Here is a 25,508-nt window from a genome sequence, read left to right on the forward strand (position 1 = left end):
TCATATCATCAACAGCAATTACCCCCACCTGACACATTGCCTGACAAAAAGATCTCCTTTTTTCCTGAAATTAAAACCCAATGTAAGCTGAAAATACTTTAATCACCGTTATAGGGCAGGGATACCAATATTTCAGTGTTGCAAAGCAACCTAAGTTAATTTGAACAATCAACACATTGTCAGGTTAAAAGTAAGTGAGGCTGTCACCTCCACAAACTCACTACCGGGTGGATGTTACAGTAGAAATCTTAGAACAAATCTTGCCATGTATAGGAATTTAGGAGTAAACAGGAACAAAGCCTGGTTACTCTAAGAGAATTCCCTGCTCTCTGTCCTAGACACTATCCTCCAGCAATCACCTTGCAAGAAGAGTTCCCTATGAGACAGATAAATGATATTCTGAGAGCAAAATCAGCAGAACTTCTAGCTTTACTAAGTGGCACCAGGTGGTCTGGTCCTTCATTAAGAAAGGAACACAGAACCAAATGGAGTTCTAGACCTCCTTCCTAGTTCCAAATATGTTGTTGCTGTGCCTGCTGATTCTTATGGTTTATTTACTCAAGGGAGGTAGGGTCCACCGACTCTTTCTAGTTTATCGCATATTTAAAAACTGAATTTCATCAATGAAATATTATTGTATACTAGAGGCCTGGTGCACAGATTCATGCAACGGTAGAGTCCCTCGGCCTGGCCTGTTCCCTCTCACAATCCGGGACCCCTTAGGGGATGTCAGACTGCCAGTTTTGGCCTGATCCCCGCAGGCCAGGGGCCCCTTCCCACTGAGATTTATCAGTCTGTTCCATGTTTCCATACCTGTGTGTTGAGCGTCGGCCACCTGGTGGTCAGTGCACATCATAGCTACTGGTTGAACGGTCAAATGGTTGGCCAGTCGCTTAAGCTTTTATATATAGAGATTATTGCATATTATTAGTATAACACCCTTTATACTAATAATGAACAAGCAGACTTAGATGCCTATATTTACAACACTAGTGCTCACCTCTTTGGAATGCTGATTTTTAGTAAGAGAGCTTAAGTGCCGATTAACCAACCAATTCTGCCTAGAAGATGTACTCCTAGTTAAACCATCTCAAAATGTTAGTTTAAGGCCCCAAGACTTACATAATTGAACAGTAAGGCCCCATACTGTTCAGTCATGCCCATGTATTTCACATACTAAAGTAGTTTAATGTAGAAGTCACACATAGACAATATGACATTCAGGTTCTTATTTTTGTTGTTGCTTTGATGTTAAAAATAAGCTCTAACTGGTTTGGCGCATTGGCCTGCGGACTGAGGGGTCCCAGGTTCCATTCCAGTCAAGGGCACATGCCAGGGTTGCGGGCTTGATCCTCAGTAGGGGGCGTGTAGGAGACAGCTGATCCATGATTCTCTCTCATCATCGATGTTTCTCTCTCTCTCTCTCTCTCTCTCTCTCTCTCTCTCTCTCTCTCCCTTCCTCTCTGAAATCAATAAAAATATATTTAAAAAAATAAAAGCAAAATCTCATAACAAGGGCTGTTTCAATGATCTTTTACTATGTAAAAACCATCTCAAAACTTAATGGCATCAAATATGAAGCATGGCCATTATAGTTCATAATACTGTATATATAGCTGAAGGTTTCTAAAGGAGTGTATCTTAACATTCTCACCACAAAAAGAAATGGTAATTATGTAATATAGTAGTTGTGCAAGCTATCAGCTAGGGTGGCAATCATATGCAATATATAAGTGTATCAAAGCAACACGTTGTACACTTAAACACTATAAACAATGTTATATGTTAATTATATCTCAGTAAAACACACATAATGGACCAATACAATGGAGCCATAATCATTATTTCCTTTGTTCACAAGTTCACAATTTGGTCATGGCTAGTTGGGGGCGGCAACTCCTCTCTGGTTCAACTCCCCACTGGGGCCTCAGCCAAGGAGCTGGGAAACAGGAAAGGGAGGGGAGGCTGGAACCATGGAAAGGCTCCTGACAACCCTGTCTGGTATCTGGACTGGAATGACTCAAATAGAGTTCAGCTGGAACTGTCCACCTGAACATGGCCCCTCCGTGTGTTTTGGCCTCTGACAGAATGGTGGCTAGGTTCCCAGAGGAGCCATGCCCAGAGGGAGTGTTACAAGAGAACCAAAGAGCATGGCCTCACTTCCCCAGTGTTCTATGGTGAGAAGCAAGTTGCAAGCCACCCTGGGTTCAAGGGAGGGAAGTTTGACTTAGACCCCCACCTCTAGTAGGGCAGTGGCAGATCACACTGCAGAAGAGCCGGGGTGATGGGAGATGTCATGATGGCCATCTTTGAAAAGACAATACATGATCGCTGGGTTCTTGTCCTCAAAGAACTCATAATTTAGTTGTGGAAGCAGAAAAATAAATGAATGATCACAATACAATACAAAATGGCAACAGATTAGGGATCGGCAAACTACGCCTTGCCTCCTGTTTTTGTAAACAGATTTCCTGGAGCACAGTCATGCTCACTCATTACGTGTTGTCTGTGACTGCTTTCACGCTACAATGGCAGAGCTGAGTAGTTGCGGCAGATACCATATGGCCCACAAAGCCTAAAATATTTACTTTCTGGTCCATTAGAGAAAATGTTTACTAACCCCTGCAATAGATTCTAGGGAAGAAAATGTTTGGCAGTATTGAGTATGGGGAAAAAAGTAAATTTTTGTGGTATTTCAAAGCAGATGTCACAAAAAAGTAAAATTTAGACTGAATTTTATTCAATGACTTAATCCTATTTGCCTTGAGAAAAAATTTAAGGCAGTTTACAAGGATATGGAAAGAATATCTAATGATTACCCAGCAGTGGCATTCAGAAAGAGTTATTCCAGGCAAAAGGGACAACAAGAAAGCATGTCTAAGGAAATGAAAAGTGTGGTACATTCAGAGAACTTTGAAGAGTTCAGTGTACTGGACCATGTGATGGACACTGCAGGGTGTGAAAGGCATGAGAGGTCATATGAGACCAAGAAATGTGAAGTTTGAAGCATTCAGCCAGAAAACTCTTGGGAGAGCAGTGATGGAGACAGGACCGAGGCAGGGACATTGAGAATGCAGAAGCAGGGTTACGACCAGACACTCCATTCCCTCACTCAGATGTCTTTTCATTTGTGATCTCATCAGAAATGTCTTCTTTAATCAACGCATCTAAAATGGAAACTCCCTTCTTTTACTCTTTGTTCCCTTACCCTGCTTCATTTTTCCTCTTAGCACTACTACCAGCTACTATTATATATTTATTTTTCCATTGCCTACCTCCCCCTATTAGATATAAGTTCTAAGGGGATGGACTTTGTTTTGTTCATTGCCATTACCCCAGTGCCTGGAACAGAATAAACTCATTTTCTGAATGAATGAAAAAATGAATAGAAAAAATGTCAGAAGCATGAACAGACTGTTGAATCTCAGAGGAAAGGCAGGGGAGGGTGGGTGGAAGCGATCAACCAATGAACTTGTATGCATGTATGCATAACCCATGGACACAGGCTATGGGGTGGTGAGGGCCTGGGTGGTGGGGAGGAGGACAGGAGAAGGCTGGAAGAGGTTAATGGGGTGGAAAAGGAGGACCTATGTAATACTTTCAACAATAAAGATTAAAAGGAAAATAAATAAATTTTTAAAAAGGAAAAATGTCAAAAAGCAGTGCCCACAATTCAGAGACAAACTGGATATGGGAGGTGGGAAGGGGAAAGCACTGGGAATCACTCAGTTGGCTGAGTAGAGGTTGAGCCATTAACTAAGAGAAGGAGAACAAGTTTGGTGGAGAACGAGGCATTGGGTGGGAAGACTGCAAATTTGGTTTTAGACAATATATTGAGTTCAAGTTGCCTGTTCAGTAGGCAGCTGGGATACAAACTTTAGGAGAAAAGCACTGGGTGTGTAGGTTTGAGATCATGTGAGTATCAGTGATAATAAATACCCTGAAAGGATGTGAGATTAAAAAAAAAAAAGAAGAAGCCTAAAGTAAGAAGAGAGCTGGTGACTGTACCTAGGAAGAGAAAGCACTCTTTAAGGGACTGGCAGAGAAAAAAGAATCAAGGAGACTTGGGGGAGGGTCAGAGAAGAAGAGAAACAGAGAAGAGCTGGTGCCAAGAGAACCAAGATAGTATACAGTAGTCCTCCCTTATCCATGGGGGACATGTTCCAAGATTACCAGTGGGTACCTGAAACCACGGATAGTAACAACCCCTATATATGCTATATTTTTCCCTCTACATATATACCTATTATAAAATTTAATTTATAAATTAGGCACAATAAGAGATTAACAACAATAACTAATAGAACAATTATGACAATATACTCTAATAAAATGTGGTCTCACTCTCTCAAAATATGTTATTGTACTGTACTCACCTTTTCACTTATGAAAAAGCACTTTATGACTTCTCTTTGGCAGATTCAAATTGCCAGCATCACTACTCATGCACCTTGGGACCATCATTAAGTAAAATAAGGGTTACTTGAACACAAGCACTGTGATACCACAACAGTGAATCTGATAACCAAGATGGTGACTACGAAGTGCCTAACAGGTGGGGCACGTCAACAGCCTGGAGATACTGGACAAAGGATTCATGTCCTGGGTAGGATGGAGCAGGATATGGTGAGATTTCATCACACAACTCAGTATGGCTCACAATTTAAAATTTATGAATTGTTTATTTCTGGATTTTCCATTTAATATTTTCTGACCATGATTGACCTCAGGTAACTGAAACCATGAGAAGTTAACCCAAAAATAAGGGAGGGGGGGGGGATACTGTATTTTCTAGAAATAAAATTACCAATAGATTCAGATCCAGCAGAAGACTTGTGCTAGGACTAGTGAAAAACCACACGAAGTTCCTAAAATGGTCCAACAGCAACTCTTACTGTTTAACATTGTTTACAATTTATAAAATTTGCTGTAACTTCTATGACCTATTTTCTTTTTTAAAAAAAAAATTTCTGCTAGCTTTAGGGAAATAATATTCCTAGATCTAAAAACCAAAATTCTTTTTCTATAGTTGACAGCCTCTGCTGTCTCTATGAGCAAATAAATCCCTGGTAAAGGAGATACTAATCCAGGTCCTTTTTCACTTGTTTGTGTTCCCTCTCTGTGTTCTCCCCTTTCCCTCTCCCGGTCTCACTGGTTCTATGTGTCTTTTCCTCAGAATAGGCATGTGGCCAGACTTCCAGATTTAGTGTGAGAAGAATGTGGTTTGAAGAGAGCTGTATTTCCCCAGACCGCAGAGATCTGTTCTCCCAGAAGCAGCAAGGATGTCACTCTGCCTCTTGGCACTACCCCTGCAGTGTCTGTCCCAGGGACCATGCCTCTTTGCCAGAGTCCCTCTTTTCTAGAAAATAGCTGAGGGATGAGCCCAAAGGGACGATGCAGATTGTGAGGGCTGGGAGGGTGAGCTGGGAGGGTGAGGGCAGGAGGCCAGGCTCGGTGGCTTTGTCTCCCTGTCTGGAATGGCTACTGTCAGGCAGCCAACGTCCCTGGGTTCCGCTATAGCGTGTACTGCCCACTCCTGCAGGAATGTTCACTGTATCTCTCTGCTCTTCCAGGATGAGGGGGTGCCAGCAGCAACCTGATTCCTCCCCTCTCTGGGCTGAGACTCACGGTGAGCTGTAGGCTTCCAGCTCCAGGCTGCGTCCCTGGCACTGTCTCAGCTCTTTTCCCTTCCCACCTCCCGGGTTCACTCCCACTTGCCCACCTTCACGTGACCAATGCATGGATCTCTCAGACATGTTAGTGCATTGAGTAGGGAATCCTATGTTGAATTATAGCTGTTCAATTGTTGAAACTTCAAGTGGAGAGACCCAGGGAACTTCTCATGCCACCATTCCTCTGACGTCACTCCAACAGATTCTGTGTGTGTGTGTGTGTGTGTGTGTGTGTGTGTGTGTGTGTGTGTGTGTTTTCTTTATTTCCTTGAATGGCTAAGTTTTTCTTCATTGTCTGCCCCTAACTATGGTTGTTTCCTAAAATTCAGTTTTTATTCTTCAGCCCTTTACTACACCCATCCTTGTCTCCTTTAGGTCTCTGTTCTCCTACAATTTCTAACTGGTCTTACAGTTTATGTTTTCTTTGAGTAGGGTGGTTATACAGAACATTAACATATGTAGTTATATACCAAACATTACATACAATGTATCAGTAAGAATGCTACCAACTTAAGTCAGTAATCAGTTTAGATAATCCTTTTATATTGGAGTCAAAGAACATATTCTGACTTAGGATATATTATTTTAAAAAAGCATTTTGAGAGAGAATACCTTAGACTTTTCTAAGGATGAGGTTGGGCAGAGTATAGTTCAGATTCAAGAAAACACTAACACAGGCTCTTCCGGATAAGATAGCAGAGTAGATGGACACTGTGAACGCCTCCTCCCATGATCCCCTCAAAATGACATCTAAATTACAGAACAATAAACCTGGAGAAACGTCTGAAGGCTAGCTGAACAGAAGTCCTAAGACTAAGGCCATGAAGAAGCCACATCGAGGTTAATAGGAGTGTGGTGGTTGAGAAGCAGGAGGGATACCTAAACTGCAGAGGTCGCCCCTGAGGAGTGATGAGGTCCAAGCCCCATGCCAGGTTCCCCAGACTGGAGACCAGTGTTAGGAGGAGGAGCCCACAAAACATCTGGCTGAGAAAATCAGCCAGTATTCCATTCGTTTGGGTGAGACAGAAGGCTGCTAAAAACCCAGGCAACCTCTTAAAGGGCCCATGCACTGACTCTTGCTAGCAGGAACTCACCATGAGCTCCTGCTGAGAGATAGAGGCTCAGAAGCTGCCAGACATACGGGGAGAAACTGAGTTGTGTGGCTTCAGGACGAAGGCTGGAGGGTTGGCCACCAGGGTCTCAGTGTTGAGCCCTCTGCCAATGCAGGCAGTCACCATCTTTACTGTGTTGACCACACACACACACACACACACACACACACACACACACACACACACAGCCAAATATGAATCTGCATTAGTCTGGTGAACTCCACTGGCTCCAAGCTAAGATCCCACCCCACCAAGAGTACTCAGGCCCCAGGCAGTTGGCAGCTGGCCTCAGTGAACACTGTGACTTTGGCAGAGTGGTCTCAGGCTCCGCACTGACACCAAATCTGAAAATGCATTAACCTGGTAAACAGAACTCACCCCACTCATTCCGTGACTCCTTGAGATGCTGTATCACCCAACTCACGTACCACCCAAGACTTTCAGTAGCTGAGCCTTACAGGCAACAGCAGATCTTGGGGTGCCTTGTGCCTTTTACTGACATTCCCCAGGTTCAATCCTGGTGGCAGCCAGCTTCACTTTGCAGTGTGGCCTCCCTCACGTACACCCAGGTCCAGCACAGGCAACTACCAACCGCAGATCTCTTTGTAGCTCCCAACAGGTAGTCCCTGGCTGGTCACAGGCAGCATCTGACACTGGCCTGCACCTCACCACGGGGAGTGAAATGGCTCCTTTATGGTCCTCCTATTCCCAATCTCTCTCTGCTTCAGTTATTTCTCGCCAGGTGAACCTTTTGTATGATTCTATATTGCCCAAGTTCAAGAGTGCTCAAAGGCTTTCTATTGCGTGTCATATGAAAACCAAACTGAGAATTGGGACTTCAGTTTCTTCAATTGTAAAATGACTATACTGGTCTGGTGGAGTGGTTTTCAAGTGTCAGCAGCCCAAAACATACACCAGATTAAAGTGGAGCCACTCAGACTGAAGCATGAGAAGGAACCAGATGCTACCACGCCACCACTGCCCCTCCCCCGCTTGCCAGCAGCCTCCACAGATAAATGACTGACCACAAAGACTTCTGAGTTTCTTTCTTGGAACTGCAATGTTCTAGAATTTACTGTCTCATTTTCAGAGACTGCTATGTTAGAGGAACATAAACTGAGACGTGGAACCTTCCAGTCCAAGTCCGTTCACTTCTACATTCCCGTTTCTAAAGCTGCAACCTTCACGGCCACATGGCATCGCACTCCCCACGGCAGCCACCTAACAGTCAATGCTTTGAGCCTGCCATTTGGGGAAGCCACCAATTGTGCACTGTAAGACTCATAAATACACATGGAAACAGAGCGAGGGGAGAAGAAAAGAAGAGGTGGGAGAGGAAGAAAAAGGAGGAGAGAAAGCATCATCATCATCATCAACATCATCATCTGGAGCAACATGTACAGCAAAAGAGGAAAGACACATCACCTACTGTCTCCCACTAATGTTGCTGTCATCTTTATTCATTTATTCATGTCGGGGCAGAGGATATATCACAGTGAATCTTGGCCTTGGTGGTAAATATACTAATGCTGCAATTTAAATGTGATAATCATAGAATTTTTAAAGAAGAGCTGAGGAAACAAAAGGAGAAAAAGATCCTCTGGCATTAATTACAGTTATTTTAATATTATTAAGAGGGAGGCAGTTCTAAGAAAAGCCACACAAAATCCCTGCAGGGAAAGAGGAACAATTTTTATGAGGAAAGAAAAAAATTATTTGTACTAAAATCTAAATCTACAACTCTGAAAATTATACCTCATTAAAAAATTTCTTGAAAAAGAAATTATCTATTATTTTTCTGTAATTGTATACCTCAAACAGATAAAATGTTTGCTCTTTCTCTGGTATTTTATATAATAAAGAAGATTATAGCATACTTTGTAGCATTTTTAAATTGAATACTGTATTTTAATGAATAAATAGGATCGATTTATACAAAGTTGATGTCAACAAAATCTCCCTCCCAAAGCAGGTTTACATTTCAAATCCCATAGAGTGAAATTTAACCTTTTAACATCTGATCCAAAATATTATGTCAGCACATTTTTTTCAAGGAGAACCTTTACCTGATGTAGCAGTCATGACTGGATTACAACAACTCTGAGATTTCAATACCTTGACCCACCCAAGGTGCATGCCCTGCCCATAAACATACCCAACAGAGCCAACTGGGTAGTCCTGCTGATCCCAATCTTCCAGGGCAGTGATGGCGAACCTATGGCACGCGTGTCAGAGGTGACACACGAACTCATTTTTTCGGTTGATTTTTCTTTGTTAAATGGCATTTAAATATATAAAATAAATATCAAAAATGTAAGTCTTTGCTTTACTATGGTTGCAAAGATCAAAAAATTTCTATATGTGACACGGCACTAGAGTTAAGTTAGGGTTTTTTAAAATGCTGACACGCCGAGCTCAAAAGGTTTGCCATCACTGTTCTAGGGGCAGGCTGACAAAGATTTATGTAAATATGTGCTTCCCAGTTACCCACAGCAGAAGGAAGGAAACATGGCAACCGTGACTCACTTCTGCTCACATTTCACGGGTCAAAACAAATCAATGATCACTCCTAACTTCAAAGGGGGTGGAGGATTGTTATCTCACTACCACCTTGTAGGAGAAGTGGAGTATGTGTCACCAGCCCTATTGACCATCACATCTTTTTTTGCTCTTTATCTTCTTTGGACTTTGGCACCATATAACACTCCACACTATCCATCCCCTCATTTGGAACTCGTATCATCAACCCAACAAATATATTATCAACCAAATAGCAACAAAATATTTTATTTCGTTTAAACCAGAGGTAGGGGACGTCTGGCTTTTGGGCTGTATAAGGCCCGTGAGATCATTTGGTCTGGCCCTGCCAAGGCATTAGGGGTGAGTTAATTAAATGTTTGACCAAATATAGCCGGCTAACTTTTAAGTTGATAATTTTGTCTGTCCTAAGAATGATGTTGTAAATATTCAAATGGCCCTTGGCAGAAAAAAAGTTCCCTACCCATTTTCATATTAAAGCAAGATCTCTCTTTTTTTATTAAAAGCAACACCCTTAGTATATCTCATTTTGGCAGAGCCAGAAACTGTATATAAGTTCCAAGAATAGAGAAGTTGGTAGTCCCACTATGACGGAGATGACATGTTGTTCACCAAATGCTGATGACTCTCCCCACTTCTGTCACAGGTTAGAGTTGTTGAGTTGCAGCAGGAGATTTCTCAGGCCCTGGCAGTAGGTCTGGTTACATGACTGAGTTCCGGCCAATGGAAGTTCTGGTGATGGAAGTGCCATTCACCACTTCCAGGCCCAGTCCATAAAAATCTCCTCCCACTCTCATCTTCTGGCTGGATGTTGATGCCTGATGCAACCTAGAAAGCCACGTTTTGAAGATGACAGAGCCTCTGACAGCCTGGTCTCCAGACGACTATAGTACCCACGCCTTCCACCAATCCTCCACCCTGCTAAGGATATATTTAAGCCTTTTTATTAAAAATAGTTTTATTTTTAAAATTTTAAAAAATAAACTTTTGTTATGATAAACTTTAACAGTGATGGAGGTAGTTAGAATAAACCGACAAAACACTCCAAAAGTATGAGTTTTAAAGAATATTTTGGCTGGGCATCTTGTTCTTCAGACAGTCGTGTCTTCCTGCGCAGTGCCAGCTGCGCCCTGAGACGTGATGGTGAAGGCTGGAGTGAACAGATTTGGTTGTATTAGGTGCCAGGTCACCAGGGCTGCTTAACTCTGGCAAAGTGGGTATTGTCGCCATCAATGACCCCTTCATTGACCTCAACTACATGGTCTACATGTTCCAGTAGAATTCTACTCAAGGCAAGTTCAAAGGCAGTCAAGGCTGAGAACGGGAAGCTTGTCATCAATGGAAAGGCCATCTCCATCTTCCAGGAGCGAGCTCCCGCCAACATCAAATGGGGTGATGCTGGTGCTGATGTTGTGGAGTCCACCGGTGTCTTTGCTACCATGGACAAGGCTGGGGTCACTTGAAGGGTGGAGCCAAGAGGGTCATCATCTCTGTCCCTTCTGTGGGCGCCCCCATGTTTGTGATGGGTGTGAACTATGACAAGTATGACAACTCCCTCAAGATTGTCAGCAATGTCTCCTGCACCACCAACTGCTTGGCCCCCTCGCCAAAGTCATCCATTTTAACTTTGGCATCGTGGAGGGACTCATGACCACAGTCCATGCCATCACTGCCACCCAGAAGACCATGGATAGCCCCTCCGGAAAGCTGTGGCATGATGACTAAGGGGCTGCCCAGAACATCATTTCTGCTTCTATTGGTGCTGCCAAGGCTGTGAGCAAGGTCATCCCTGGGCTGAATGGGAAGCTCACTGGCAATGCCTTCCATGTCCCCACCGCCAATGTGTGGGTTATGGATCTGCCCTGCCACCTAAACAAAGCTGCAAAATATGATGACATCAAGAAGGTAGTGAAGCAGGCATCAGAGGGCCCCCTCAAGGGCATCCTGAGCTATACTGAGGGCCAGTTGTCTCCTGTGACTTTCCAGAGACACCCACTCCACCTTCAATGCTGGGGCTGGCATTGCCTTCAATGACCCCTTTGTCAAGTTCATTTCCTGGTATGACAATGAATTTGACTACAGCAACAGGGTTGTGGACTTCAGGGTCCACATGGCCTCTAAGAAGTAAGAGCCCACTGGACCCCCATCCTTAGCAAGAAGAAAAGCCCTCAGCTGGTGGGGGGGGGTGGTCCTTGCTCCAAACTGATCCCCCAACACACTGAGAGAGAATCCACTAGTTGGAAACTATCTCCACAGTTTCCATCCCAGATCCCCTGAAGAAGGGGAGAGGTTTAGGGAGCCCTACCTTAACATGCATAATCAATAAAGTTCACTGAACCCAGCCAAAAAAAAATGTTTTGGTTGGCCTTCACAGTGTGTTATCTTTAGCTTTCTACTATTTCTCTCTGCTCTCTTATGTGTATTCTCTGGATTATTGCTTTACCCGATTAGAAGAGAATTTCTCAGCAAGTGAAGAAATAACTGCATTATTGCAGAGGAGTTTAGAGTAGTCAACAGGGAGGACTGCCCGTTTCTGGTTTTGTAAAACCTACTAACCACCACAGAAACAAGATATAAGCACAATGTCAATGACTGCCTAAGGTTGACAGGCCATATTTTAAGTGTCTCATGATAGAAATAATTCATAATGCATGAAATTAGATATATAATGGCACTTAAATTTTATCATGCTCATCAAAGCCCTATCATCTCTAATACGTTGTGGCAAACAATACTATGGCTTTGCGGAACTATTTTCATTTCCCTCTGGACACACTGATAGGCTGCATTTCCCAGCCAACCTTGGAGGACTCGAGGCCCACGGGGAGAGCTGAACCACTAGTTGGAAGGAGCTGGATCCTGAATAAATGCTTAAAACATTTGCCACGCCACCCAACCAACTTGGGACTGTGATATGAGAAAGATATAAACCACTGAAATTTTGTTCTAGTGATTAACACAGCATACCCTGAGGAATACATTAGGATTGCTGTATGTGCATCAAAGAACTCTGTGAAAGGTTAAAACTGAAGGGGCCCTAGCCAGTTTGACTCAATGGACATAGCATCAGCCTGCAGATTGAAGGGTCCCGGGTTCAATTCTGGTCAAGAGTGTTCTCGTACCTCGGTTGCAGGCTCTCAGCTCTGGTCAGGGGTATCCAGGAGGCAACCAATTGATGTGTCTCTCTCACATTGGTGTTTCTCTCTATCTCTCCCTTTCCCTCCCACTCTCTCTAAAAAAATAAATGGAAAAAATATCCTTGGATGAAGAAACAAAAAACTGAAGGGGATGGTATTAATATATACTAAATAGCGCTGTTAATCTAAAAAAGGAAGTCCAGCTCTACAAATGTACTCTAGCCCATCTCTACTCTCACCCCACCCTGTTCCTAATTGTTTAGAAACTGCCACAGAATGCTTCTTGCCCTGGCAAGGGTGGGCAGACTCCAGAGGCACTTGCCCTCTCTGAGACACATCCTATCTGCAGAAAATTCTCAGGTGAAGGAGCTTAAGTTATATATAAACAAACCTCCAGTTATATATAAAAAGAAAGAAAAGTCATGGAGATGTAATGTACAACATAGGGAAAAGTCAATATTATTGTGATAACTTTGTATGGTGACAGATGATTACTAGACTTACTGTGGTGATCACATGGTAAGGAGTATAAATGTTAAATCACTATGTTGGAAACTAATATAATATTGTATGTCAACTATAATTTTTTTTAAAAGAAGACCCATGAAATGGGTATTGCAGCTTCAGAGGAGAAGAAAATTCCTCCTAGGTACAGAGCAAGGTGGGCACTGCCCTAGACCCAAGGCACCGGTCCAGCCCTCCCTCAGAGCTCACTGAGACACCCCGCCCTCCACACACACTTCCCCTGGCCCTGTGGGACAGCCTTCCAGGAGGCCTGGGTGCCTCTGGCAAGGTCCCCCAAGCCACAAAAGAAAGCCCTGCAGGCTGTGGCCTCGCTGCATCTGGCGCAAGGGAAGAGCTTGGCTCAGGGCCAGCACCCCGTGCCCCTACCTACCTCCGTTCAACATTCCTGCGCCCTTGTTCTGAACTTGCAGAGGCAGGGAATCCTCTTGGCTCCCTTCCAGTGGGATGTGATTCCTGTCGACTCTAAGCCAAGAACCCAGGGCTTTGGAAAGAACAATATTCCATATAAAGACCTAAGAGGCATCTTCTATTCTGATGTCGCCCCAGGGCCTCAGGACCAGGGCTATGAGAGCAGGCTCCATTCAAGAGGTCTAAGGCTCCCTCTCTCCTAGGACCCTCTGCAATGCCCTTGAACAGGAAAAATCCCATGAGTGAATTCCATCTTTGACTTGGAAACTCCCTATTGCAACCGTTTTGTCAGGGTCGTGGTATGTAAGAGGTAGAGACAGGTAGGTGATTAGGTAGCTATGTAAGTAGGTAGCTAGATAAAAATAATTGATAGTCTGCCGATCATTCTAAGAACAGGGTCCCAGGGATGAGTCTGGGTATCGATTATATGGGAGAGTTCTTGGTACAGTCTTTGTTCCTTACATAGTTTCTTACAATGCCAATCAAACTGGGTTCCTTCCCACGTTCCACACCATTTCCCTTCCAAGTTTCCTATTCTAAGGTTTCAGGAGGAGGCGGGTGGCAGGGCTTTGGGTTTGGTGGTTAGATGGGAAGGGAGGGATGCCTGGGTTTGGGTTGATCTGGGCCTTCAGGAGTATCCACCAATATTCCTGCTGCTTCCTGTAAATGCAAGGGGGTCCACTGATTTTCAAAAAAAAAAAGAGAGAGAGATTCTATACAAACTATCCTTTTCACAAATGGTTATTGAGGCCCTCGCTTTGTATGTGGCAAACATCCAGTTAGGCCTTGGGGAATTGGGTGATGAATAGAGCAGTCACTGTCCCCCAGGGCTCACAGGCTGGAGGAGGAGGAAGCCTCCTCGTAAACAGCTCGCTCCCCTGGGAGAAGTGCTATGACAATGGCCACTGACCAGCAGTGGGACCTGGGACAAGCACTGGACTTCTTTGTGCCTTACTTTCATCATCTGTAAATGGGCATCATAACAGTGCCCCTCTCCTTAGGATGTTGCAAGGATTAAGTAAATTAGTGTATGAAAGTGCTCAGAACATTGTAAGGCACACAGCTAGTGCTATGGAAGAGCTTGCTCTTGGTGGTGGTGGTGACTAATGCAGGAAAGCTTCCCTAACCCTGTGCTTTCCTAAACCAGAAAGCCCTCCCAGAGGAGGTTATGTAAAGTGAGGAGAAGAGGAGCTGCTCAAATGGCTGAGTGAGGAGGGAATGGGGGAGCAAGAGGAGAGAAGAGAGTAAGGGGAAGAGATGGAGCAGAGGAAGCCGCTCATGGCGACACAGAGGTGTGGAGAGCGCAGCAAGTGTGAGAGCAGAAATCAGTTTAATTCAAACATGGAAGCAATTTGGAAGGTGAGGCTAAGAGTTAAAGATAGACCATCTGGAATAGATCATAAATGGTCTGTTGTGTCATGCTAAGGAATTTGGATATTTATGAATCAATTTATAGGGAAAAATTTTTCCAGAAAGTTGTGAAGTGTTTACTCTGCTGTATCAATGTGTCCATCCTTTTCTGCCATCCAGGAACTCAATAGGGAAGATCCCGATGAGCTCAAACCACTCATGTAATTCTTTCCACTTCCCAGTAATTGGCTGAGAGATAGATGGGCATTGTCCCACTTCTGGGCAAAGATATGAGAGGACCCAGAAGACTTCTGCAAACGTTTTCCTTTCTCTGAAAAAGAAACATACAGGCTGACATGCCTCTTCTCCTCTGATTGTTGTGTTGGTATGTGACACCTGGGATTGCACGTCCTCTAGCATATCCAACACAACTTGCATAGAGTATAGTTAGATTAGTTTACTTTTCATTAAAAATTGAAGATTTATGACAACTTCCTGTGAGATAAGTAGGGTAGTTGTTATCCCTTTGGTAGATTAGGAAGCTGAAAGAGATGAATTAGCATATATATTAGGCCCAGAGAATGAGCAGAAGTAAACCCAGGTCTGATGATTGCTAGATAGTCTACAGTACCGGGATGCTTCTCTTTCATCAGACCAGATACAGACCATAAAGCTTCCTAAAGACTGGCATTCATGTCCAGACAACAAAGCAAGGCACGAAGGTCAACTAAATTGTGGGAGTAAATTAAAATGCCTTTTAGTATTTTTGCTCACATTGTATAAGCTGTCTGAGACTGAACTAAAAAAAATACATGAAAAGATGGATTCTAGTGCTTTTCAAGCTGAGATACACACATGTCTGAGTCAGATTGCTACCCTACCTAGGAGCAATAACCAATAGCACAGCTTCCCAACCAGCGTGCCCCAAAGGGGTTCAGGGCCCTTGGGGATGCAGACATTATCTCGAGCTTTGAGGGGACTCTTCACTTTACTTCAGTGTCATAGTGAGTTCGGCTGCTATAACAAAGTGCCACAGACTGAATGTCATATAAACAACAGGAATTTATTTCTCATAGTTCTGAAGACTGGAAGTCTGAGATCAGGGTACAGGCAAGGTCAGGTTCTAGTGAGGGCCCTCTTCCGGATTGCAGACGGCTATATCTGTAACCCTCACATGGCAGGAAGAGGGCCAGGGAGTTCTCTGAGGTCCCTTTCATGAAGACATAAATCTCATTCATGAGGGCTCCACCCTCATGACTTAATTATTTCCCAAAGGCCCTACTTACTATACCACTACACTGGGGGTTAGAATTTTAATATATGAAGGGGGGGGCAGTTCATTGCACCCAGTGTGCCATACCAATGTTGGTACTATTTACATGTGCTGAGACATGAAATAAGTTTGGGAAGCACATGCCTATCTTTCCATGTCTTTCCCGTATCTTGCACTGCTGTCTCTTACAAACCCTCCATTTCTGCAAATGGATCCATTCACTATTTCTTGAACTGTTTTGTTTGTTCACATTTTTGGCTTAAAGTCTTTCCCTATTGCCTTAAATCCTGGGTCTCCTCCGGCATAATTTCAAAAATTTTATTACACCCAAAGTGACCTACTTCAGTAAACCACTGCAGTATGTAACAAATATTATATACTCAAACCACTTGGCCTATCACATTGACATCTTATTTTTTTCATCTGTATGTCTTCTCTCTCCAGCTAGACCACAAACAACCTCTCTGAAGGCCATTAGAAAGATCCTTTCTCATAGCAAACAATTCATTCTTAATGTTTATTGACCATTGACACATCTTACTGCGTTTTTATTTTCTAACTAGAGGCCTGTTGCAGGAAGATTCCTGCAAGAATAGGGCTTCCTGTGGCCGGAGTGAAGCTCCCGCCTCCACCGCCCCGCTTGCTTTCCTCCCGTCTCTGCCACCCCGCTTGCTTCCCTCCTGTCCTAGTTGTCTTCTTCACTCTGCACCTGTGTATGCAAATTAACCACCATCTTTGTTGGGTTAATTTGCATACTCATCTGATTGGCTGGTGGGCATAGCGGAGTGACACCAGTTTGCATGTTTCTCTTTTATTAGTGTAGATCTGTTCTATCTTCTCGTTCCTGTGATAGTTGCATGTGATCTAGAAGGTCAGACTGTTTGATTGTGTTTTTTTCCAAATACAGTGTAGTGTATGACTACTTGATGTCAAAACATGGTGCTAGATGCATGGAGATTCACAGAAGAGAAAAAAAGAAGAAAAGAGAGAAACACATTGATAAAACAGGATAATGATGAGTTCTAGGGGTCTTCTAGCCTAAAAACTTGGAGACAGAAGGGGCACTAATAGTAAAGTATTCCTCTCCATGGAGGAGGTATCCACATAGAGGAAGGAGACACTGGCCATTGTTTCTCCCTTGGAACATTTACTGCATGTAGTCAAATTTTAGTGACTATATTAGGATTTGGGGAAGAGCAGGGTACTTTTATTATCTAATCACCAATAAAGCCTGAAATATTTGCAAGTTAAGTCATAGAACAGACAACTTTGCATAATTCAACTCAGCTGAGTAGTTCCTACGGAGGCAAGGAGACCCAAGAGCCCGAGTCTAGCATTTCTGAAATAACACGTGTGTGTGTGTGTGTGTGTGTGTGTGTGTGGTGTCAGGTTGGGACTTGGCTCCTGGGTGTTACTGAGCTGGGGAAAGAATCTGTTGAGGAACAGAATCTATTGACTTGTCTGGAGAACAGAGCTGGCCAAGCTCATGGTCCCTCTGTGGTCAGCCCTACTCGCCACAAACTCCCATCCAGCCCACCTACCCCAGTGAACCCTCCCACATACTCTGTCTGAAGCACATCCTGGCAAGCTCCTGCAGTGTGACTCTTTGGTCTCTCCTTCAGAACTAAACAAAAGGGCCTGCTTTGAGGCTTCTCAAGCTGCCAGCCTCCTAAGGGAGTATTTCTATATAGGAATATATTTTGGGGTGCTAATAAGCTCCCTCTAAATATTGGGGACACAGCCTTTGAATGTAGTAGTTGGACTGCTGATGTCAACTATTATAGTATAATTTGTGGAAAGCTGAAACCGGGGGGGTGGGCCTAGATGAAAGGAGATAGCTCATATCAATCATTTATCTTGATGTCAGAGTGATTCAGAGAACTTTTCATTATATACCTGTGAGGCCAATGCCATCCTACCTGTTGTCCTTGGGGTTCCACTGGAGTCCATGATAACCCAGGTCTGAGGATGAACTCTGGTATAGGAACCCTGGATGGAGAAAAGAGAACACTGGTTCAGGATCTGAGTGTGCTTGGGAAAATTTATTTAGGATGGCTTTTCCATGGGTTCTTTACTCTCATGACAATCAGGAGCCATGTTCCAGTGACTATCTATCTGATTGTGTGGCAGTGCTCAGCTCCCTAATTTTCCCATGAAACCAAAAACCTCCGGTTTTGTCTGCAATAATTGCCCGCAGTAAGTGTCCACCACCCCCCCCCCCCACACACACACACACACACACTGTACTTTCCATTTCAGCCAGTGATATTTTGGGCCCTACATGCTCTGAAAAAATAGAGAACTATCTCACCAAGCTAAGGAAGTGAGCTCCAGACCTCATTTTTGAAAATGTTCAGCTTGATAACTCAGTCCCTGAGATCACTAGTTTCTCTTCTCCCAACCCTCAGTTACGGTGTATGAACAAGGGATCATTTGAATTCTCATGAGGGAAAATTAATTGAATGGGCTTTGCAGGACTAAAGGATTTAATTTGGCTCCTAAAATCTTCCTACCAGGCTGTTTCTCTCTAATGTTGTGGCTGTTAAGTCTGTTCAACTTAAAACTAGCTATAAAATATTTCATGTGTTTATGTCTCATGAGTGTGTATTTTTCGTTTGGAGCTATATAATTTTAATTTGTTTCAGCCTCTCACAATTATTAAAAAATTAGTTCAAAGAGTATAAACTATGGTAAACACTGCTCACTCTCGTGCTTCACCCTCTGTGCTATTAACAGGAAATGCATTTCTGACACTTTTAAAATGAGCAATCACACGTATAATCAACTTAGTTAAAACTTCCTTCCTGGTAACTGCAACACTTCCTCTGCATCTGGATACGGAGGGAGACCCAGAAAAGCGGAAGAGTTTAGAGGCACCCTGGGTAGGTTCGAATTTATTGTTTTCGAAAACTAAACAAATGATCCTTCAGCATCATCACCTCCACGGCTTTATCAGGTATTTTTTGCCCTTCCTATTTTTTGCCTTTTGTTGGGTCTGACTCTGAATAGTGACACTTCCTTCTCAGCTAGAATATTTTTATCTGGAACGGCTGTTGGTTCTTGAGTCGATACTACCCCTGAATGTCTCTGCTTCATTGTCTAGTGCAACCTATAAGAGTGGATATCCACGAGGTTCCAGCAATAGTTTTGCAGGTGCATCAGTTTCTTGTTAGTTTGTTTGTTTTCATTTGGGAGGAAGAAGGGCACGGCAGTCTGCCCCTGACAGGCTTCACAGTCTTACCAGGGCATGCCTGGCCATTATTGTACCCATCAGTGTTTCTAATGTCTTCTCTAGAAGGCGAGTGCTTCATAACCTCGAGCATGAAGGAGAGCAGTGAGTATTTAGTCTGCCTGTTTTCTTCTGCATTTTGTATCTTGTAAGACTGTTCGGGATCACCGAGACCGAAGTTATTGCTGTGTATTTGTACATTGCCTAAATTCAGACCTATTTTATTTCAAGTGTCAGTATTAATATGTCTTACAGTTCTCTTCTTTGTTAGTTATTCTACAATGTAGCAACACTATAGACCAAATAATGATTGTTTTAAGCTGCAAGAGACAGTGAATTGGGACAGTTGGTTTCATGTATTTACTAAGTAGAACTTCATAATATTTTGAGAGGGAATATTGGCTTTAAAAGTAACTTTCAGCTAAGATTTGAACAGAAGTTTGGCTCTAATGAAATCTGTCTTCCTTATCTTTTAATCAAACTCTTCTTTTTGGTGTTTGTCAAATGCTCCACTATTTCTTGAATAAATAAGTAGTTATGAGTCTCCTTAACATTAGTAATTTAAGAGAGTAAATGATATTTTCTGAAACATTAATTTTTGTGTCACTAGTTGTTTCTTATTTAAAATATAATATCTAATAACAGTGATACTAAATATTAAAATAAAAATACCTGATTTATAGTTCAACTTAATATTTTAGCATTTCAATCATTATTTGAAGTGTGTCTTACTGCAGTATGTCAAATTTATACTTAAATGCTTTGTGCAGGAGAGGTACTCATTAAATATAGAGTGTCCCTCAAAAACGTATACACACACTTTGAATAATTATGAAGGCAGTGCTTATTAAAATACATTTCACTTTCAAAATTGAGCTATCAGCTGTGTATACACTTTTTGAGACATCCTGTATTTACAGCAAACGTGGATAAACTGATGAGAAGAAACTTCTGAATTCTTGTTATAGAGATGAAAATATTAGAGCAAAAAGGAAGTTAAATAATAAATTGGGATCCAAATAGCAGGTTACTGGAGCCCAGAAATCCTTCCTTCCATCCTATGGCTTCTCCACTGTCTAACACAGAGGAAGATGGAATGAACTGGAACAAAATTAAAACTACCTGAATGTTCCTATTAAGGGAGTGCTGCCTTGGGCGACTCCCCCAAGACACTGCCCTAATACAGCAACGACAACCAGAATTTCATGATTCAAAACGTTGAATGACTGCAAACGTTCTTGGTTGAAACTACTGATTCTGATATTACCTTTCCTAACTAGTAAGAAAAAATAAAAATAAAAAAGAAAGACAGGAAGTTGACCAGAGAGTAGATTCCTGAACCAGACAGTTTGAACACAGAGAATATGCAGTGAGGCTGGGTAAGGTGTCTGGGACCCCAGAAGTGTGAGTCTGAACAAAGAGGAAATAAGTCAGAGGCCTGTTTTCAAAGAGGGGAGTGTTAGCATTTCACAGTGCATCCTGCAGACTAGGAGCTGATCCTTTAACGGGACTGTTTTACTCGTCCATGCCTTTCAGTATGCTGAAAACCAAGTACCACTTTGAGTCATAACAATATGTCAGACACCATGCTGGATGAGTGCCTTACATATCTCCTCTATCAAATTAAATTTTCAAACATAATGATAGTAGAGAGAATGATTACTGAACCCCCATAAACCCATCATCCACACTGAGCAAGTATATGTATTTCTTACCTTATTTAATTCTCACCTCCACCCTCGGCTGTCTTAAGGACTCCATCTGACAGATGGGAAATAGGCTCCTAGGTTAACCAGCTCAAGTCTCCAGATCCTAAGTGGCGGGATCAGGATGCACGAGTCCTGACTCCAAAGCTCCCGTATCCTCGTGAGCACGTCACTGTCATCCTTCTACCCCTTCTTCTGCCCTCTCGCAGCAAAACGCCACCGGCCAGTGCCTGCCCCGTGACAAAGCCCTGTGTTTCTCCGCTCCCAGGTCGCGCGGGGCATGGAGCTGGAGAGCCATGAGCAGCCCGTGGTTCTGAGAGAGGACAACCGCCGCCGGCGCCGGAGGATGAAGCCGCGCGGCTCGGCGGCCAGCCTGTCCTCCATGGAGCTCATCCCCATCGAGTTCGTGCTGCCCACCAGCCAGCGCACCAGCAAGACCCCGGAGACGGCGCTGCTGCACGTGGCCGGCCACGGGAACGTGGAGCAGATGAAGGCGCAGGTGTGGCTCCGCGCGCTGGAGACGAGCGCAGCGGCCGACTTCTACCAGCGGCTCAGCCCCGACCACTTCCTGCTGCTCTACCAGAAGAAGGGCCAGTGGTACGAGATCTACGACAAGTACCAGGTGGTGCAGACCCTCGACTGCCTGCGCTACTGGAAGGTGCTGCACCGGAGCCCCGGGCAGATCCACGTGGTGCAGCGCCGCAGCCCCTCGGAGGAGACGCTGGCCTTCCAGCGGCAGCTCACCGCCCTCATGGGCTATGACGTCACCGACGTCAGCAACGTGCACGACGACGAGCTCGAGTTCACGCGCCGCCGCCTGGTGACGCCACGCATGGCGGAGGTGGCGGGCCGCGACCCCCAGCTCTACGCCATGCACCCCTGGGTGACCTCCAAGCCCCTCCCCGAGTACCTGCTGAAGAAGATCGCCCACAACTGCATCTTCATCGTCATCCACCGCAGCACCACCAGCCAGACCATCAAGGTCTCGGCCGACGACACCCCGGGCGCCATCCTGCACAGCTTCTTCACCAAGATGGCCAAGAAGAAGTCCCTGATGGACATCCCCGAGAGCCAGAGCGAGCAGGACTTCGTGCTGCGCGTCTGTGGCCGCGACGAGTACCTGGTGGGGGAGACGCCCCTCAAGAACTTCCAGTGGGTGCGGCATTGCCTCAAGAACGGGGAGGAGATTCACCTGGTGCTGGACACCCCTCCGGACCCCACGCAGGACGAGGTGCGCAAAGAGGAGTGGCCGCTGGTGGATGACTGCACCGGCGTCACCGGCTACCACGAGCAGCTCACCATCCACGGGAAGGACCACGACAGTGTGTTCACCGTGTCCTTGTGGGACTGTGACCGGAAGTTCAGGGTCAAAATCAGAGGCATTGACATCCCGGTGCTGCCCCGCAACGCAGACCTCACGGTGTTCGTGGAGGCCAACATCCAGCACGGGCAGCAGGTGCTCTGCCAGAGGAGGACCAGCCCCAAGCCCTTCACGGAGGAGGTGCTCTGGAACGTGTGGCTGGAGTTCAGTATCAGAATCAAAGACTTGCCCAAAGGGGCCCTGCTGAACCTGCAGATCTACTGCGGCAAAGCGCCGGCGCTGTCCGGGAAGGCCTCGGCCGAGACGCCCAGTCCCGAGGCCAGAGGCAAAGCTCAGCTTCTCTATTATGTGAACCTGCTGCTCATCGACCACCGGTTCCTCCTGCGCCACGGGGAGTACGTGCTCCACATGTGGCAGATATCTGGCAAGGGAGAAGACCAAGGGAGCTTCAATGCTGACAAGCTCACGTCGGCCACCAACCCGGACAAGGACAGCTCAATGTCCATCTGCATTCTTCTGGACAATTACTGCCACCCGATAGCCTTGCCTAAGCATCGGCCCACCCTTGACCCTGAAGGGGACCGGGTTCGAGCGGAAATGCCCAACCAGCTTCGGAAGCAACTGGAGGCGATCATAGCCACTGATCCACTTAACCCTCTCACAGCAGAAGACAAAGAGTTGCTCTGGCATTTCAGATATGAAAGCCTGAAGCATCCAAAAGCGTATCCTAAGCTGTTTAGCTCGGTGAAATGGGGACAGCAAGAGATGGTGGCCAAAACATACCAATTGTTAGCCAGGAGGGAGGTCTGGGATCAAAGTGCTTTGGATGTTGGGCTGACAATGCAACTCCTGGACTGTAACTTTTCGGATGAAAATGTGAGAGCCATTGCAGTCCAGAAACTGGAGAGCCTGGAGGACGATGATGTTCTGAATTACCTGCTACAGCTGGTCCAGGTAGGGGGTGCCCCTGTTACTTACGGAGCCTCTTCTCCAGGGATTGGTTTGCATTTGCACAGGCGCCCCATTCGGTTGTCATCCAGCTCCCTTTGTCCAGAGCATCATGATCTGTCAAAGCAGATCTGAAGAAGCCACCTCAGAAAGGAGTAAACTGTTCCATTTATTTTTTTATTGTCTTTATGGGTTTTCGGACGAGCATTTTGAAGATGGTAATATTTCCACTTCTTAGGAAAACTGGCCCTATGGGAATACTTTGTTCTCATTTATTGTATTAATGATAAATTCAATGAATGGGATGCTCCCTGTGTCAGGCTCCAAGTGATATACATGCTTGTTGTGTATTATCACACTTAACTCTCCCAATAACTATGGTGGAGGTCAAGTTAATATTTTGATTGTAAGAAAATCGAGGCAGAGAGAGGCTAACTAATGTGCCCAAGGTCACATACTTTCAAAGACCGAAATTAAAACCCAGGACTCCAGTCCCTGCTCTTTTCATTGCCTCCCAATATGCTGCATCAATCCAATGTCAGAATTGTATGTCCTAGAGAGAAAAGGTCATACTCTCTGATCATGATATGATCACAATTCATGAACCACACCTCATACCTGGATGGGACTTTGAAATCCCCTCTCTTTAGACAAGCCTGGCACTGCATTTCCCCTCCTGTTCTCATTCCTTTCCCTGGTGTCAAGAGAGACTACATCATTTGCCTAAGGTTTTCTTAGGAAGTTAAGCAAAGGAGAGCAGTTCTCCTGCTCACTGTAGCCAATCTCAGATTAGATCGTGATGCTTGACAAGGGCAAGGAAGTAAAGAAATTGGAATAGAAATTCTATTTTAGAGTGCAGGAGTGCCCATTCTTTAATTCAACAACATGTACGTAGCGCTTCCACTGTTCTGGATGCTGGATGTAGAGCAGTGATAAAAACAGAGCCCATCTCTGCCCTCGTGTAGCTTGTGGTGCATGGAGAAAACTGACTTAATGGTATACATACAAGCAGATATTTAATAACAAATTGTGGTGACTGCTTTCGGGGGGGCGGGGAACTACAGAATACCATGAGAAAACAGTTAGGGGTCCTGGGGACACTTAATTTAGATGGAAGAAGCCAGAGACAGTTTTGAATAGGTGATGTGTGACCTGAGATCATTAAGATTTCCCAGGTTAAGTGTTAGGCTCTAAACTGTCTAATTATTATCTGTGTGGACAGGAAGGCCCTGGAGTTTTCTGATGAGCATTTTGGATACTCTGCACTTTAACTCTGAATATTCACCTTCCATTAAGCAGATACTTGAAACAATATATTTGGCCTTTGCCTTCATCTATCAAATTTTTCCAATATTTTTCTCTGGCCATGAGGGCAGATACTGTCACTAACGAAAATTTTAGAATAATCCGAGTATCTTCGGCTTTCTAGCTTTCCACAACAAATAGAACATAAAACAAATTTGCATGAATGTGTTCTAAGTCCCAAGGCCACCTTGAATTCTTTTACATTATCATTTCTACAAGTAAATTTTGAAGAATTGGAAAATGAATGGTTTTCCTGGAAGTGTTTACATGAGATAGGTAATATTAGCTTTGAGTTTGTGGTTGTAAATGTGAAAAGTAGTCATTTGTAAAATTATTCGAGGCATTCAGGTTGGAAAAACTCACATTAGCATTAGAAAATTAAGACATTTCTGAAGTGAGTACTGGTGGTGGAATTACCACACTCTCAACTGGAGCTACAATGGGTCCTATTTGACCATACCCATGGAAAGCATCTTTGAAAGTATGGGGATAATGGAAATATTAGCAAGTCAGTATTGATCACTTCCAAACTGGAAAATCAGAGAAAGAAGTGGAAATCATACCAAAAAGTCCCAGGCCCTTTATGATGTGAAAACATAAATTGGAATGGGAATTTCTCCTGTTTCGTCTGAAAAAAATGATAGACCATGTCTATTTATAAAGAAAATACTTTGAGATATTTAATTTTAAGCCTCCCCTTTTCATGTTTATGCATATCTACTCTATAACTTTATATATGCATATACAATAATCAAACAATATTTGTTAGTCTGACTACTTTTAAAATCATGGACTATTGCAGATTTATAGAAAAGTACAGAGAATGATATAACAGATATCATGACCCACTAGGATTTATCACATTTTATTGGATTCTTTTTATTAATTCACAGAGCTAACATCAAAGTCAGTATCTCTATATTCAAGGGATGTGAAAACTTCTAAACACTACAAAACCTGGGAAAGCTTATAAAGTAAGAGATT

The 25,508-nt window shown here is 44.0% G+C and overlaps 2 protein-coding genes and 1 pseudogene across 4 annotated transcripts in view; 2 read left to right on the top strand and 1 right to left on the bottom strand.

Annotated features, from left to right (window-relative positions):
* The window catches only part of LOC132211130 (ubiquitin-conjugating enzyme E2 R2-like), a 920,533-nt gene that overhangs the window by 297,393 nt on the left and 597,632 nt on the right, over positions 1–25,508 (bottom strand). The gene's annotated exons all lie outside the window — the stretch shown is intronic.
* On the top strand, positions 10,463–11,450 carry LOC132211530 (glyceraldehyde-3-phosphate dehydrogenase-like; annotated as a pseudogene).
* The window catches only part of PIK3CG (phosphatidylinositol-4,5-bisphosphate 3-kinase catalytic subunit gamma), a 34,022-nt gene continuing 27,365 nt past the window's right edge, over positions 18,852–25,508 (top strand). Inside the window, exons 1-2 of one of the 3 annotated variants that reach the window (XM_059655687.1) lie at positions 18,852–18,971; positions 21,219–23,225. In XM_059655687.1, the coding sequence (XP_059511670.1) occupies positions 21,231–23,225 (1,995 nt within the window). In that variant the 5' untranslated portion in view covers positions 18,852–18,971; positions 21,219–21,230. Of the gene's footprint in view, positions 18,972–19,064; positions 19,350–21,218; positions 23,226–25,508 lie in introns of those variants that run through there. The other 2 variants (XM_059655685.1, XM_059655686.1) reach the window with 2 other exon arrangements.

The sequence above is a fragment of the Myotis daubentonii genome, chromosome 10 (assembly GCF_963259705.1).
Source record: "Myotis daubentonii chromosome 10, mMyoDau2.1, whole genome shotgun sequence".
Lineage (NCBI taxonomy): Eukaryota > Metazoa > Chordata > Mammalia > Chiroptera > Vespertilionidae > Myotis > Myotis daubentonii.